General features: G+C 36.0%; 2 protein-coding genes across 2 annotated transcripts in view; one reads left to right on the top strand and one right to left on the bottom strand.

Annotated features, from left to right (window-relative positions):
- Nucleotides 1-7,398, top strand: part of LOC123653645 (zinc finger protein 423-like) — a 27,682-nt gene extending 20,284 nt beyond the window's left edge. The window contains exons 4-9 of the mRNA XM_045589644.1: nt 1,573-1,715; nt 3,103-3,310; nt 3,422-4,069; nt 4,150-4,440; nt 5,748-6,065; nt 6,304-7,398. Coding sequence (XP_045445600.1) covers nt 1,573-1,715; nt 3,103-3,310; nt 3,422-4,069; nt 4,150-4,440; nt 5,748-6,065; nt 6,304-7,137 — 2,442 coding nt within the window. The 3' untranslated portion in view covers nt 7,138-7,398. The remainder of the gene's footprint in view (nt 1-1,572; nt 1,716-3,102; nt 3,311-3,421; nt 4,070-4,149; nt 4,441-5,747; nt 6,066-6,303) is intronic.
- LOC123653636 (mucin-5AC-like) lies at nt 7,399-13,710 on the bottom strand. The gene is made up of 6 exons (XM_045589633.1): nt 12,643-13,710; nt 12,411-12,563; nt 12,131-12,228; nt 11,718-11,978; nt 11,410-11,611; nt 7,399-7,660 (listed from the first exon to the last, which is right to left on the bottom strand). The coding sequence occupies exons 1-6, from the start codon at nt 13,708-13,710 to the stop codon at nt 7,499-7,501; spliced, it is 1,944 nt and encodes a 647-aa protein (XP_045445589.1). The 3' UTR covers nt 7,399-7,498.

Below are 13,710 nucleotides of genomic sequence, written 5' to 3'. Positions count from 1 at the left end.
GTTTGTGAGTTTGTAGGGGTTAATCTTTAGAATTTCTGAATTTATTTCTTTTACCACTAAAAAAGCTATATTCTTTCTGAGTGTCATAGAAGATATCTTTTTTCCATCACAATTAAATAAATAAACAAATATCTTTAACGTACACACAAGAATGTCTGTTCCTTAGATAAAGCCAACTTAATGCTTGTGTTTTAGGTAACAGCCGACTGTTGTAGCTACATTTTTTTTTCAATACCCCCGGAGCAGAAAGCAGGGTCACTACAAACTGCGCCAACGGGCTAGTCTACAAATGCTATTAAACATTTTAGTATAAAACTGTTTGAATCGCGACTTAACATAGTTATCTTATATGGCTGTATCGTAATATCTAAATTTTTTTTTAAATTAACCCAAACATGATTATTTGTAGAGGCTTTATTAAAACACGTAAGAGACAACTAACACAAAGAGGGCGATAATGAGAACTACCTATTTATGTAGAGTATTTCGTTATTTACACTAGAAATGACAAATCCTTTTCATGTTCAGAAATAGTTTTTGAATTTCTTACAAAAATAAAATGAGAAGCAACGAAAAAGAGTAGCTATGTATGTATGTGACTACTGTAGAACACAATCACTACATAATATATAAACATTATTAAGCCATATTAAAAGTTCCCGTACTCACATTATTAAAACGTTTGACTCCATATTTATAGGTATAAATAAACTTGAGAGTTTAAAATAACTAATTGTGATATATAAAAGACAAAAAAACTTAAAATTACATCGATTAGTAGTAAAATGAGAAAATCCTCAATATAGTCGAATACGTATCATTAGGCTTAACTCAAAAGCTACTCGTAAAATCTCACTTAAGTTTAAATACGGCCACACGACTAGCACCAGCTTTTGAATATAAAAGTATCATCAAAATTGGCAAACCTAGTAATAAGTTAAACACATAAAACAATACAGGAACTGAAGTCATTTCAAGAGCTATTATATAGATATAATAACCTATTGCTTTACAAAGCTAGGCTAGAACTTTCAAACATCTGATACGAAATACACATCTGTAAAAAATATTTCACTCGTCTGGAATTTCTTTAGAGGTGTTATTTATCTATTACTTAAGAATCTCGGACGATTCAAATAACGTCAGGCATTACAAACGTTAGATCGATTCGTCGATTGATTCTGAAGTAAAACTTCTTTATGTAACTTGGATTAGCTGGTGAATACGAGACGAGAACGTTACGAAAAGTGTGATCGGCCGAGGCGAATGGTAGTTGAGAGGGAGATATAAGTTAATGAAGATAGATAGTTTTACTTCAGTCGTGTGGCCTAAAGCACACTTGTTTTAATTACATTAGTTGCTTAGTTTCCTTAAAATCGAAAAAGTTTTAATAAGGTTAATACACAAACAATGTAAAAAACATTAAAAATAACTAATATATATATATATATAAACAACTAAATTATCATATACAACTTTCTGTTGGAAAAAATTCTACCACTATATTTCATTATATTTTTCAAACAATGTTAAAAAAAACACATACTATAATTTATATAAATTATTTTACAGACTCACTCTGACCAGATGCCTTTTCGGTGTGAATTCTGTTCTCGACTGTTCAAGCACAAGAGATCACGAGATCGCCACGTAAAATTGCACACCGGTGACCGAAAATACCGCTGCGCGCACTGCGAATCCGCTTTCTCTAGAAGGTAAATACTTTCATCTCTTTATGGTAAAATTTTCATTTAAGAATCATATTAAAACTATTTCTTTATTTAAACAAAATGTCATAAATTTAACGTAGGGTATAACTAGAAAATGTATTACCAAATTGTGATGTATAGAAATTATATTAACGAATAAATTTACATTTAAGTCATTAGGCACTAAGTGTTAGTGAGTACAATGCTTAAGAGGTGCGTGCATGACAATAGGCAAAGAGGAAAAATTGATTACCGTAAGCCGCAGCACAAAGCTTTAGTCAGCCACGAGGCGACGCATCACCTTTTTCGTCACCTCAACTCGGTCACGTGACTAATTCCTCTCAATTAGTCGACTCGACGAAGCTCCGACAAGTGAAAAGACTTGATGCGTTGACAAATAGCCTCGAGGTTCTTACAAAAATGAAATAATCACCCGTACCTAAACCGACGCAGAGCACGGCCATTAGAGGAGATGTTTGGGCGAACGTATCTATTCTGTAGTTTGCGTGAAAAGCCTCTTTGTGAGCTGTCTTTGGCCGATACTTTATGTGGGCACTTATTATTATTATAATGTCTAGAATGACAAATTGTCTTTTGCAGTCACATAAGATGATTTATGTTATTTAATCCTAAATTCAAAGTCACAGACAACTTTAGTATCTCAAGTATAGTAAGGAAGAAATCTTTGGGAATAGTGAACACAATTTTGATAAAGATTTTAACGTTTAATTACATTTCATGATAAAATAATGCTTTACTTATCATCCTACACTGTTTTATGCTCTAGGATTTTGAAGCCTTATCAGATTGGATAAATACTTAATATTATTGCTTCGCTACATAATAAACAGGCCAACACAAAAATATTATTATTTTTTATTTTATATCCATATTTAAGATTTTTGTAACCATCTGGCATGTCGAACCCATTGTATCTTAAGCTGTCTTGCTTAACAAAATACTGTTGAATAATCAATCTAATTACTTCTGAGATTAGCGAGTTCAAGAATATATATATTCTTGTGCTTTATGTATTATCACTTCATCACTCATCACTTCAGCCTAATACAGTCCAATGCTGAACATAGGCCTTCACATGTTCGCGCCGGAAAAACGGAGTGAACTCATGTGTTGCACCGAAGACGCTGCTGCCCGTCTTCGACCTGTGTATTTCAAAGCCAGCAGTTGGATGGTTATCCCGCCATCGGTCGGCTTTTTAAGTTCCAAGGTGGTAGTGGAACTGTGGTATCCCTCAGTCGCCTCTTAGGACACCCATGGTAAGAGAGGGGGTGGCTATATTCTTAATGCCGTAACTGCACAGCAACAAACAATATACCTATTATATTGTAACATTATTCAATAAATATATTTATATTTTATTTTCATATTTCAGTGATCATTTGAAGATCCATATGAAGACTCATGACAACCAAAAGCCATTTCAATGCACAGTATGCAATCGTGGATACAATACGGCTGCTGCACTCACAGCACACATGCAAGGTCATAAGCGAGAACGCGAGGGTCGGGAAACTGATCGAAAGCGAGCTTTACGTTGTTTACACTGTGGGGATGCTTTTCGACGTCCTGAGATGCTTCAAGTAATTATTAATTTAACTTTAGAAATATTCAATATAATTAACATATTATAGCTACGTACTATTTATATTTCCAAAAAATGTTTAGTCACTGTCTTTTTTTGTATATTGCAGGCTCATATGTCAAGTGTTCATGGTATGGACGCAACATCTGTGACTCCACCGCGTCGAGTAGCCTCTCAACCACCGCCAACGTTACTCGCTTGTATATATTGCACTCGCGATACTTTTACTAGTATGGAACAGTTACAATTACATGTACGCGCTGCTCATTCAGCTCTACTCAATGGAGAATCTCCTATGCATTATTCATTAGAGCAACCTGTGCCTACTGATCTAAGTAGAAGAAGTCCTGAAGAAGCTTCTATTGCAAAACGTCCAAGGTTAAGTTCGGATTCTGCAATCCCAAAAGTACCACTTTCTCCAAGTACTCTTTTGTGCAATCAGTGTGATGCAGCTTTACCAGATTTTGAAGCTTTTCGAGCACATTTAAAAGGTCACCTAGAAGAAGGTGGAGATATAGGTAGGTCCAGCCCAGCGCCTTGTCTCCACTGTGGTGCTACATTTGCGGACGCTACCGCTTCCGAACGACATTTAGCCGCTCATTATCTTGCCGTGTCTTGTGAATATTCCTGTCACAGCTGTGTACGCAGTTTCTCGAGTTCTGAAGACTTACAAAAACATCTCCTTGACCTTCACACACATCACTTATATCGTTGTACTCTTTGCAAAGAAATATTTGATTCAAAGGTTGCTATTCAGGTAAGAAATTAAAAACAAAAGAAAATTACATTTAAACGTCGAATATAATATAAAGGAATTAATATATTTTTTACCTGTAGGCACATTTTACGGTGGCTCACACTGGAGAAAATAAAGTTTGGGTTTGCCGGTCATGCGGTGCTGCTGGTGGTCCGCTGCGTTCTGAAGCTGAGGGCGCGGCTCACGTCCGCGCGCGCCACGCCGCCGCTCGTTGTGCGTGTGGAGCAATACTAGCTGGCTCGCGAGCCTTACGAGCACACGCAGCCGCTCATCATTCCTACCGCTGTCCCGTTCCGTCTTGTAACGATACATTCGCTGTCCAATACTTACTCGAGCGACATATACAAGTACATCACACCGTAGTACATCAGGTAGAGTCACTTACCGTTTGTTCTCATATTATCTTAATATATATAAATTAGCTATACACATACGACAAAAAACAAAAAAGTATTTATTATACGTGAGTTGATTTGAAATTGAACAAAACAATTACCGACCGTCAATCATGTTGACGTTGTTTCAAAATTAAAGTCGTCATATATAATATATATATATAATAATCTATTACATATAATAAAATGGTAGGTAAGTCAAAACTGTACATTGAATATTTTTTTAAAAGAATCCTTGGGGTGTGATCTACAATCGATACCGAAGCCAAAAATATGGTTTTTAGAATTTTTGTCTGTTTGTCTGTATGTATGTATGTCCGGGATAAACTCAAAAAGTACTGCATGGATTTACTTCAAATTTGGCACGAATATTATTAAGAAGTCGGGTCAACATATAAGCTACATATTATCACGCTATCACCTACGGGGAACGAGCAGTGAACCTTTATTTCTTCAACGCATTCTGTAACAACACGTAATCTAATGACGCATATTTGAATGTTGTTGTTATTATGTTAATAACCATACTATAAGCTAGCTTCACACTATAAAAACGACATTCTGTAGTATATTTAGTATCAGCATTGCACCCGTGCGAAGCCGGGGCGGGTCGCTAGTAATAATAATATATATCTTATAACACACATACGGTCATCTGTTCCTATCATAAGCAACTTAATGATTGTGTTACACGTAACAGCCGACTGTTTTAACTTTTTTTAAAAAAATACACATAGAAACAATACATATATAAATATATAATAATGATTACGCGTCACGTTGTTTGTCCGCGATGGACTATATTAATCCTATCCTGACCTATTTCAATCAAATTTGCACACCGTGTGCAGTTTGATCCAACCTGAAAGATAGGCTATATTTTATTTTGATATCATAATATATTTAATACGCTAAGGTGAATTAGATGTTGGCCTCGCAATTATTCCACGTAAATTATATATCATTTTATAGATCTTCGTTTGCTCTACCGGCACCCACAACTAAAAAGTTTATTATTGTTTTTGTTTTTGTAAAACAATTAATTATTAAAATTATATATATGCCAGCTTTAATTTTGAAACAACGTCAACATGGTTGACGATCGGTAAATTTTTTACTTACTTAGTGCAAATTATTCGCACGGGTATTGCTAATATGTAATTATTATATTTAAGAAAAAAAATAAGGCAGTACGAAGTTTGGCAGGTCAGCTAGTATTATATAGATCTAGTACCTATATATCGATTGAATACGATTACAATTTATATTCATTAATCTTTCAGAATGTAAATGGGGAAACGAGGTCTAAACGTGGAGAAAATAACAATGCAATCGATGGTGATGATGCGTGTACTCCTCGTGTTCCTAGTGGCGATGGAAATGGACCTATGGCAAGTGTCAGTGATGATCGTCGCCGTAAAAATGGCGCAGTGGCTCTACAGTGTGCGTACTGCGGCGAGCGTACCCGAAGTAGAGCCGAACTAGAAGCGCACACTCGTGCTCATTCAGGAACTGGAGCTGCGCGACATAAATGTCTTATATGTGATGAAGTACTCCCTTCAGCCGCTGTTCTTGCTGAACACAAATTAACGCATTGCAAGGTATAATCCAAACAATTACAAAAATCGGTTTAAACATCTTAATTATCTCTTTATTTACAAAATTACACATTTCTTTTAAAAATATTTGCCAATAAATATTATAACATTCATTTACATACAATACAACATTTATATACTTGAAGCACTAATTTCTATCAACATATTTTAATGTTCTTTTTTTCCATATTTATCTGGTATATCTTAAAATATTTAGTAATATACGAGTATAACGTTTCAGGTAGTCGCTGGTGATACATGCTCTCGATGTCGTTCACGACTACCGACGGAGGAAGCTTTTTTGAACCACATGGCTCGTCACCATCCCGCTCTGCCTGCGCCTTGTGTTGTATGTCGCCAAACTTTAGGCTCAGAAGCAGAAGCACGACTACATGCAAGATTCCATTTAAGACCATCGGAAGATGAGCAAAGATGTGCCATATGTCTTAGGCCTTTAACTGAAACAGAAGCAGGAGAAGGTGCACGGGCATGCACTGCTTGTTATGCTCGGCATGCTGCTCCAAGACCTGCGCCTTCAGCTGAACATGATTGTAGACTATGCCGTAGAACTTTAGGCTCACCTACACGATTACAGGCTCACTTAATTGAACACACATTTGCCGGTATTGGAGCATTCACCTGCTACTTGTGTTCTGCAATGTTTACAAGTGCCGCAGGCTTGCAAAGGCATTTACCAGAACACGCTGCTGCACCAAGGCCATACGATTGTGCTCGATGTGGCCTCAAATTTTTCTTCAGAGCAGAACTCGATAATCATGCATTTGTTCATCTTGAAGAAGCAGAGATAGCGCAAAGAGCGTTTTATGAAGTTTACGCACGCGAAGCTGCATCAGCATGGGCTGCTATGCAACCTACTGATCTAGCGCTGCAATCATCAAGTATGACTCCAGCACCTGTGACTGATATACCAATAAAACAAGAACCAGAAGTAAAAGAGGAACGGAATGATGAATATATAGAGGTGTCGTCTCCCCCTCCTTCAGTACCACTTCAGTCAGATATTACGTCATCGTCTCCACCGATAATAAAACAGGAAAAGAATAATGAAGACTGAGAGGGGGTTTAATAAACTTTATCGTCCGGAGTGGGATCCGCTCCTACTGCAATATTAGATTACGTCCTTTCAAACTTTGCACTAGTTAGTTTTGTTAAAATTATATCTGTTAAAATTGAGCGTTTAGAACGCTGAGGTACCTATATAAAGTACATAGATAGATCACAACTATCTTTTATGTCGGGTAGGCCTCGTATGTTTTATAATGTTTACACGCCTATTTGTACAAATTTGTTAACTCAATAAATAATTGTGTTAATATTCACTTGAAATACTCTTTTATTTTAGCGACAGTATAGAAAAAATTAAATATGCAGTAAAATTAAACACTATGATTAAATATTTCTTAAAAATAAGTCATCTAGGCAGTTGCAACTTGTTGTTGTATCCAGGGCAGTAGTGCAGCAACATTCACGTAGGCAGCAGGTACGTTAGCATTAGCACACCCAAGACCCCACGCCACCAATCCCACCACCACCCACTGTCCGTTCACTTGACAAACCAAGCCAGATCCACCGTCACCCTGGAAACGTAGATATTTCGAATGAAATGTAGCATTTCGACTATGAATTTTGATGATTGCAACTTGTTCGCTTATTTATAAATATTATCATTACGAGAAATAATCAAAATGATGTCTCGTCACAATAATTTAATTGCACTCTTGGTGTTCACATTTCTCGCTTGGTACCTGTTACCATTCAAAAAAACAATTAAATTATTTTTCTAGTATAAGTTAATGATTAGATCTGTGGAGAAAAAACTTGAATTGAAACCAGATGGTCCAGTCGTGGTCCCAATTTTTGACTAGCGTTATTAGCTTTGTAAATAATACAACACACTTCAGCCTATTGCAGTCCACTGCTGGACATAGGCCTCCACAAGTTTACGCCATAAATGACGTGAACTCATGTGTGTTTTCCATAGTCACCACGCTGGGCAGGCGGGCTGATGACCGCAGGGCAGGCTTTGTCGCACCGAAGACGCTGCTACCCATCTTCGGCCTGTGTATTTCAAAGCCAGCAATTGGATGGTTATCCCGCCATCTGTCGGCTTTTTGAGTTCCAAAACGGTAGTGAAACTGTTCTATCCCTTATAGTCGCCTCTTACAACACCCACCGGAAGAATTTTGAGAAGGTTATAACATTTACTGTCGTAACCATACAGCAGGAATACTACAAATCTATTTAAAATTAATCTTGTATTTAGTATTAAAGAAAAATACATCGAAGAATCCTGAATGTTTTAAAAGACAAATTTCTAACACGAAGTAATAAACCCTGTATTTATATTTGTTCGGATGCTTACCACGTTTATTGTTTTGTTGAGATCCCTATATTTTGGCAAAGTTTTAATCGCCATGATCAAGGCGAGACTGTCTTCCGAAACGTGGTAAGCACCCGATCAAATCTTATACTATTAAACGATAGTAAGTATAAAATAACTATTGGTAAACTATGGATACATAATAACTATGGAATAAGAAAATGTTTTGTTCTCACTTATACCTAACAATTGGGAAACATTTATAATTTTTATTTAATTTTATTTATTTTAATTGATACTTTATTGTACACCACAAAAATATTACAAACAAAGCATAAAGATAGTTACAGACAGTGAAGTACAATGGGCGGACTTACGGCTAATTAGCCATTTCGTCCAGACAACCCAGACATAAAAAGGAAACTTATTATCAAAATTGAATAGTTGGTGTAGATGTATAATAAACTTACAAATGACTACATTCTAATACTTATAATAAAATAAAGAATTTTATGTGGGTATAATTGTAATATTTATATATTCATTTTTATTCATTTTTGCTGATTGGATTTTTTTTCTTTTTCTTAAATATGACATACTATAGTCGTCACAAAATAATACGCCCGTTTGGACATATGTCATCGGGACGTAAATAACGAAGTAAGCATAACGACTATGCATTCGATACTCACGATTCAAGTTTGTATGAGTATTTGATCGATTTGATTATGTAATGTAAAGTACATTTGATTCAAATTTTGATTAGCAATTTAAGTTAAACTTTAATATTTTAGGTAATTTGAAATAATACAATGGTACAAAAGGCCAATTTGTCTTTATTTTATATTTTTATATTGTTTTCGATTGTTTACACGCATTTTATTCCTTACACACAAAAAAAAAGGCTTAGAACGTATCCGTTTTTGAGACGGTAAGCGCGAAAAGAATACTCCCAATATAGTCTATCGTATAATTTAACGCGCCAAAAAATGTACGTATCTTTTAAAAACACTTTATGTTATTAATAATATAGGGTAGGGTATTTGTCAAATGTCCAAACGGGCCTCTTATTTTGTGACGACTGTAGCGATCTCTGTCTGTCCATATTTTTTTAAACTATAAGTAATCACCAACGTATCCTATACTAAAACCATCTCCAAATCTCTCTGTATCTTATGTTATAAGACTATAAGTATTATTCCAATCGGTTCAGTAGTTTTCGCAGTATAACCGAACAAAAAACCAGCTTTCCATTTATTAATAACTAGCTGCCCGGACAGACTTCGTTCTGTCAAAAGTTAATAGTAAAAATATATATTTTTAATTTTTTTTGTATTAAACATTCCGTGAGCCTTAAGGACCATACAAAAAATTAAATTAACCAAATAGGTCGAGCCATTCTCGAGTTATGCGCTAAGCAACATTCATTTTTATTTATATAATAAAGACTAGTGACCTCTGTCCGTCCATATTTTTTTACATGATAAGTAATCACCAACATTTTATATATTAAAACCGTCTCCAAAACACGCTGCATCTTATGGTATAAGTATTATTCTTATCGGTTCCGTGGTTTTAGCGGTATAACCAAACAAAAAAACCGGCTCTCCATTTATTACTATAGATGTTATTAAGTAGTTTGTAGGTTTAATGCCAATAAATCTTATATAATAATTCTTATATATATGTATATATAATATAAAATCGTTAGGCCATTGTCTCATCACGAAATCTCAAAAACCGCTGGACGTATAACAAGGAAGTTTGGCTGGGAGGTAGTTTATAGTTAGCAGACGTCTGCTAAGTACGGATTTTTTGATAGGGCCGGAATAAAGGGTTCTTAGAAGTTTGTATGAAAATCCTTCATTTTTATGGTACAAGCTTGAAATTTGGCAGGAAGATGGGGCTATGAACTAATTTTATAAGAGCGCCGTTTATAGGCTAAGAAAGGTTTTTTTCGATACAAGCGGATTAAAATTTTCTTAGTGCTTCTCTTAGTGCTTAGTGCAGATGTTTATATGAAAACTGACTGACTGAGATGTCGTTTAAATTTAGTAAAAGTCCACTAAGAACGGATCTTGTAACATGACCGGATTAAGGTGGTCTAAGGACTAGAACAAATTTCTATAACGGTCTTTCATTTTTCGTACTACAAATTTATTGTAACAGACGTCCTACACTGTATTGTAGAACAGATTTTGAAAATTATACCTCGATAATAGTAGACAATCTACCCATTAAGGGATGGCATAGGGATCGAGATGAGAAATTCGTCATTTTTGAGCTGAAACACCAAATTTTAGTTCCGTAATTAAAAATGCGTGAATATGTGATTTGTGTAGTTAGAAGCTTTAACCTTTTTCCATGGATGTTTCATCAGCATTGTTGGAATTGAAATTGAGGATCAATCACTCACATCAAAATCATTGACTGTTTATCGCACGATTGTTCTGTGAAGTTGTTCTAAGGCACGAAAGGTGAACCATAAATGTGGTACAAAGAGTCCATGAATTGATGTAAAATAATGATTATACACTACTTTAGCCCTATTGTAAATATTATCATTTTCTACACGTGCGAAGCCGTGGGCAGCTGCTAGTTATACGATAGAATCACTTTGCCGAGGCTAACATTTTTAAACCAAACTACTGTGTTTTGTAATTTGTTGCGCTATATTGTCGGTGATAACCTGTCGCTGCCGATATCCCTACACCATAATGCGTAGTGAAAAATACCCTAGCTTACGTATAGTAAATTAGTGAAAATGTATTAAACGATTTTTTTGTTAAATAAAAAAAAGGTCGAAACATTTTTTTCTGAAATACTTTTTACAAAGACAAAATATTTTTTTTTAAATATTCATTTGGGGATGGAATTCATTGCTGTTACAGAACAATTCTTATTTATACATCACATCGCTTATCACTTTAGAAACTGAGTCTTAAAAGACAAGACAGTTAAATTGTAACCTTAAAAGTAAAACATAACGAAAGTCTTAAAACTCACCGTACAAGAATCTTTGCTGGCCTCTCCTCCTGCACAGATAAAAGATGTTGTATCAAGCACGAAAGTAGGTCCCAGGCGAGCAGCTTGCATTTGAGTTTGACAAGTTGCTGGAGCTACTATAGGCACATCTACTTTCTTCAAAATCTGTTGGTACTGACCCTGAAGACCAAACATATCTTTGCCCCAACCTGACACCCAACATCTAAAACATTAAAAAAAACTTACTAAACTAAGTTTAAACTTCTCAAAAAATATTACATTAATTACAATATATTTATACAGTTAATTTCGCTTTTAAAACTAAGTACCTTTGACCAGTATACGTGGACGTGGACATCGGAGGAAGACAAGCTCTGTTTATAGTAGTTGCGGATCCAATTTGAGGTGTAAGAGGTACCATTGCTGAGAGTCGCAATACGGTGATGTCGTACTGTAAAGTATTAGAGTTATAAGAAGGGTGAGTAAAAACTCTTGCCACATTGTATTCTTGAAAAGGTACTGGTTCGTAGGTACCAGCAGCATCCCACTCGCCTAACCTGACTTTCACATTTGGTGCTGTTCCTGAAACGCTAAATAGAAAATACGAAATTAAAAATATATGAAATAAATTTTAAGCTATTTATTTTAAAATTTAATAAAATTATGTATCAAACAAATGTGTCTGAAAATATATGTATCTTTTCTACAGTTTCAATATCCTTTCAAAGTTCTGTCAACTTACATATAGCTCGACATTCGATGTGTAACAGTTAAGACGTTGCGTTGATCTATAAGCACACCTCCAGCTATATAATCATTTTGTCTAGTAAGAATTATGACCTGGAAATATAGTGAAAACATCAACTAACTTGTTATAATATATTTTTCAAAAACGAAAAAAAGTTACAAAAAGATGAAAAAGTCTTTTAATCGAAAATATATCTAATCTTTTTAGTATAAACTTTAAGTATTCAAATTTTGTTATCTTAATTAATCTCTTATAAGTTGCAAAGTCTTTTTACCTGCCACGGATACTCTCCAAAATTAGCTTGTCCTGCAGCAGGCACAACGGCAGGGGACGGCGATGTTTGTAAGGTACCGCATGCTATTGACACTGCAGTAGAAGTTGTACTTCCGCAACAATACTCTTGTCCAGCGGGACAAGGTGCATTAGTCTAAAATTCCAGTTAAAGCTATTACATTACATGTTAATATATTTACAAACCATACATTTCTTGTGTTCAAAATACTTACAGGAGTCACAATTCTAAAGTCAATCATACCCGCTCCAGACGAACTTCTTACACAAGTACCTGTAGGTACGCATCGGCAACTTTGTCTTTTGCGTATCTTGTGTTCACCGTTGTTGTAAAAATTTATATTTCTTTCTTGCTGTAATTGTTTATAGTGAAGACTTCTACGTTCTCTAGGAAATTTTACAGCCGAGTCATATAATACAACTTGTCCATTATAGCCAGTTATTTGTGGACCCTGTAGTGCTGCTGCTGAGGTGGGTGTAGTGCCGAGTCTTGGATCAATCTGGATCGGCCCTGTAGCGTTTTCATCGGGATTAAAAATACAAATAACATCAGGGTTCTCACAAAGCAAAACAGGTAAATTTTGTCCACCCGCCATCAGAGTGTTAGTTGCTGTTGTAGATGATAATTGGTTAGTTATGGAACTAGAACTAGCAGGCATGGCAGTTGTTAGTAGCATTGAGTTTGTCGTTGATGGACTTGTATTATTTCCTTGTGGTGGTATAGGTGAAGAGTTGTTACCACTTATTGTCACTCGAGCTGTTGTGGTAGTTGGAGCGACTGTAGTGGTGGTTGTTGGAGCAGTTGTGGGTGGCATCATCGTCGTTGTCGGTGCTGGAGTGGTTGTAGTAGTTGCGACTGTAGTAGCTGCCGTAGTAGCTGCTGTAGTAGCTGCTGTAGTAGCTGCCGTAGTAGCTGCTGTTGTAGCTGCCGTAGTAGCTGCTGTAGTAGCTGCCGTAGTAGCTGCTGTAGTAGCTGCCGTAGTAGCTGCTGTAGTAGCTGCCGTAGTACCTACTGTAGTAGCTGCCGTAGTACCTACTGTAGTAGCTGCCGTAGTAGCTGCTGTAGAAGCTGCTGTAGTAGCTGCTGTAGTAGCTGCTGTAGTAGCTGCCGTAGTAGCTTGCGTAGTAGCTGCTGTAGTAGCTGCTGTAGTAGCTGCTGTAGTAGCTGCTGTAGTAGGCTGAAGGATCGGTGTCGGTACCCCTTGTACAATAACGATTGTTGCAGGCGGTACGGAATTTGCTGGCAATAAGCCTAAGCAAGCTGTTAAAAGCCACAAGCACAT

The sequence above is a fragment of the Melitaea cinxia genome, chromosome 1 (genome assembly GCF_905220565.1).
Source record: "Melitaea cinxia chromosome 1, ilMelCinx1.1, whole genome shotgun sequence".
Lineage (NCBI taxonomy): Eukaryota > Metazoa > Arthropoda > Insecta > Lepidoptera > Nymphalidae > Melitaea > Melitaea cinxia.
Note: the sequence above shows the minus strand (reverse complement) of the source record. Positions and strands in the feature narration are given on the sequence as shown.